The 1,110-nt window shown below is 36.9% G+C and overlaps 1 protein-coding gene across 1 annotated transcript; it reads right to left on the bottom strand.

Annotated features, from left to right (window-relative positions):
* Positions 1–279: 279 nt before the first annotated feature.
* LOC111378388 (uncharacterized mitochondrial protein AtMg00810-like) lies at positions 280–786 on the bottom strand. Its single transcript, XM_023001580.1, has 2 exons — positions 567–786; positions 280–428 (listed from the first exon to the last, which is right to left on the bottom strand). Exons 1-2 carry the CDS (start codon positions 784–786, stop codon positions 280–282), a joined length of 369 nt encoding a protein of 122 aa, XP_022857348.1.
* Between the last annotated feature and the right edge of the window lie 324 nt (positions 787–1,110).

Below are 1,110 nucleotides of genomic sequence, written 5' to 3'. Positions count from 1 at the left end.
GAGTTGGTCTTTTGACTTGATAAAAGGAAATCTGATAATCTTTTCTTCAAGATTCTGTTTAATAAAGTGTCTATCCACGTTGATGTGCTTGGAATGATCATGTTGGACCGGATTTTGAGAAATCTGAATTGCTGCCTTGTTATCACAAAACAAATTCATTTCAGTGTTTAGTGCAAAGCCAATCTCGATTAATAGCCTCTTAAGCCAAAGAAGCTCACAAAGTCCCTTAGACAATCCTCTAAACTTTGCTTCAGTACTAGACAATGCCACCACTTTCTACTATTTGCTCCTCCATGTAACCAAATTTCCACCAACAAAAGTGAAGTATCCATAAGTGAACTTTATATCAGACATAGTCCCTGCCCAATGTGCGTCTGTATAACCTTCAATATTGAGATGGTTATTCTTAGAGAACATGATTCCTCTACCTGGGGAAGATTTTAAGTAGCAAAGTATTCAAATCACTGCACTCATATGTTATTCACTAGGATTGTGCATGTATTGACTTACTAAGCTAATAGCGTAAGCAATATTTGAACGAGTATGAGGTAAATATATTAGCTTACCCACTAATCTTTGATATCTCTCCTTGTTTGTTGGCACCTGATCTCGATATTCTTCGAGTTTGTGGTTCTGGACAATTGGTGTATCAGCTGACTTGCAATCGATCATTCCCACTTCTGAGAGTAAGTCTAGCACATACTTTCTATGGGAAAGAAATATACCTTGACTTGATCTTGCAACTTCTATTCCCAAAAAGTACTTTAGTCCTCCTAAGTTCTTCATCTCAGATTTGGTACCTAACTGCTCCTAAAATTTGGAGATTTCTTTTTTGTCATCTCTTGTAATAATCATGTCATCCACGTAGATTATTAAAGTAGTGACTTTTCCTTGTTGATGTTTCAAGAAAAGAGTATGATCAAAGTTACTTTGTTGAAAACCATACTTTCTCATAGCTAGGCTAAAACCTCTAAACCATGCTCGAGGTGACTGTTTTAGTCCATATGATGCTCGTTGCAACTTACACACAACTCCAATGTTTGGTGATATAGTGCAGCCTGGTGGAATATCCATATATACCTCCTAATCGAGATCTCCATGAAGGAAAGC

This window comes from Olea europaea, unplaced genomic scaffold (assembly GCF_002742605.1).
Source record: "Olea europaea var. sylvestris unplaced genomic scaffold, O_europaea_v1 scaffold1809, whole genome shotgun sequence".
Taxonomy (NCBI): Eukaryota; Viridiplantae; Streptophyta; class Magnoliopsida; order Lamiales; family Oleaceae; genus Olea; species Olea europaea.
This window is presented reverse-complemented; position numbering and strand designations above follow the sequence as displayed.

Coding starts and splice junctions, on each gene's coding strand:
- LOC111378388 (XM_023001580.1), bottom strand. CDS start 786: ATGAAGAACTTAGGAGGACTAAAGTACTTTTTGGGAATAGAAGTTGCA. Junction 429..566: donor GAGATATCAAAGATTAGTGG/GTAAGCTAATAT, acceptor AATCTTCCCCAG/GTAGAGGAATCATGTTCTCT.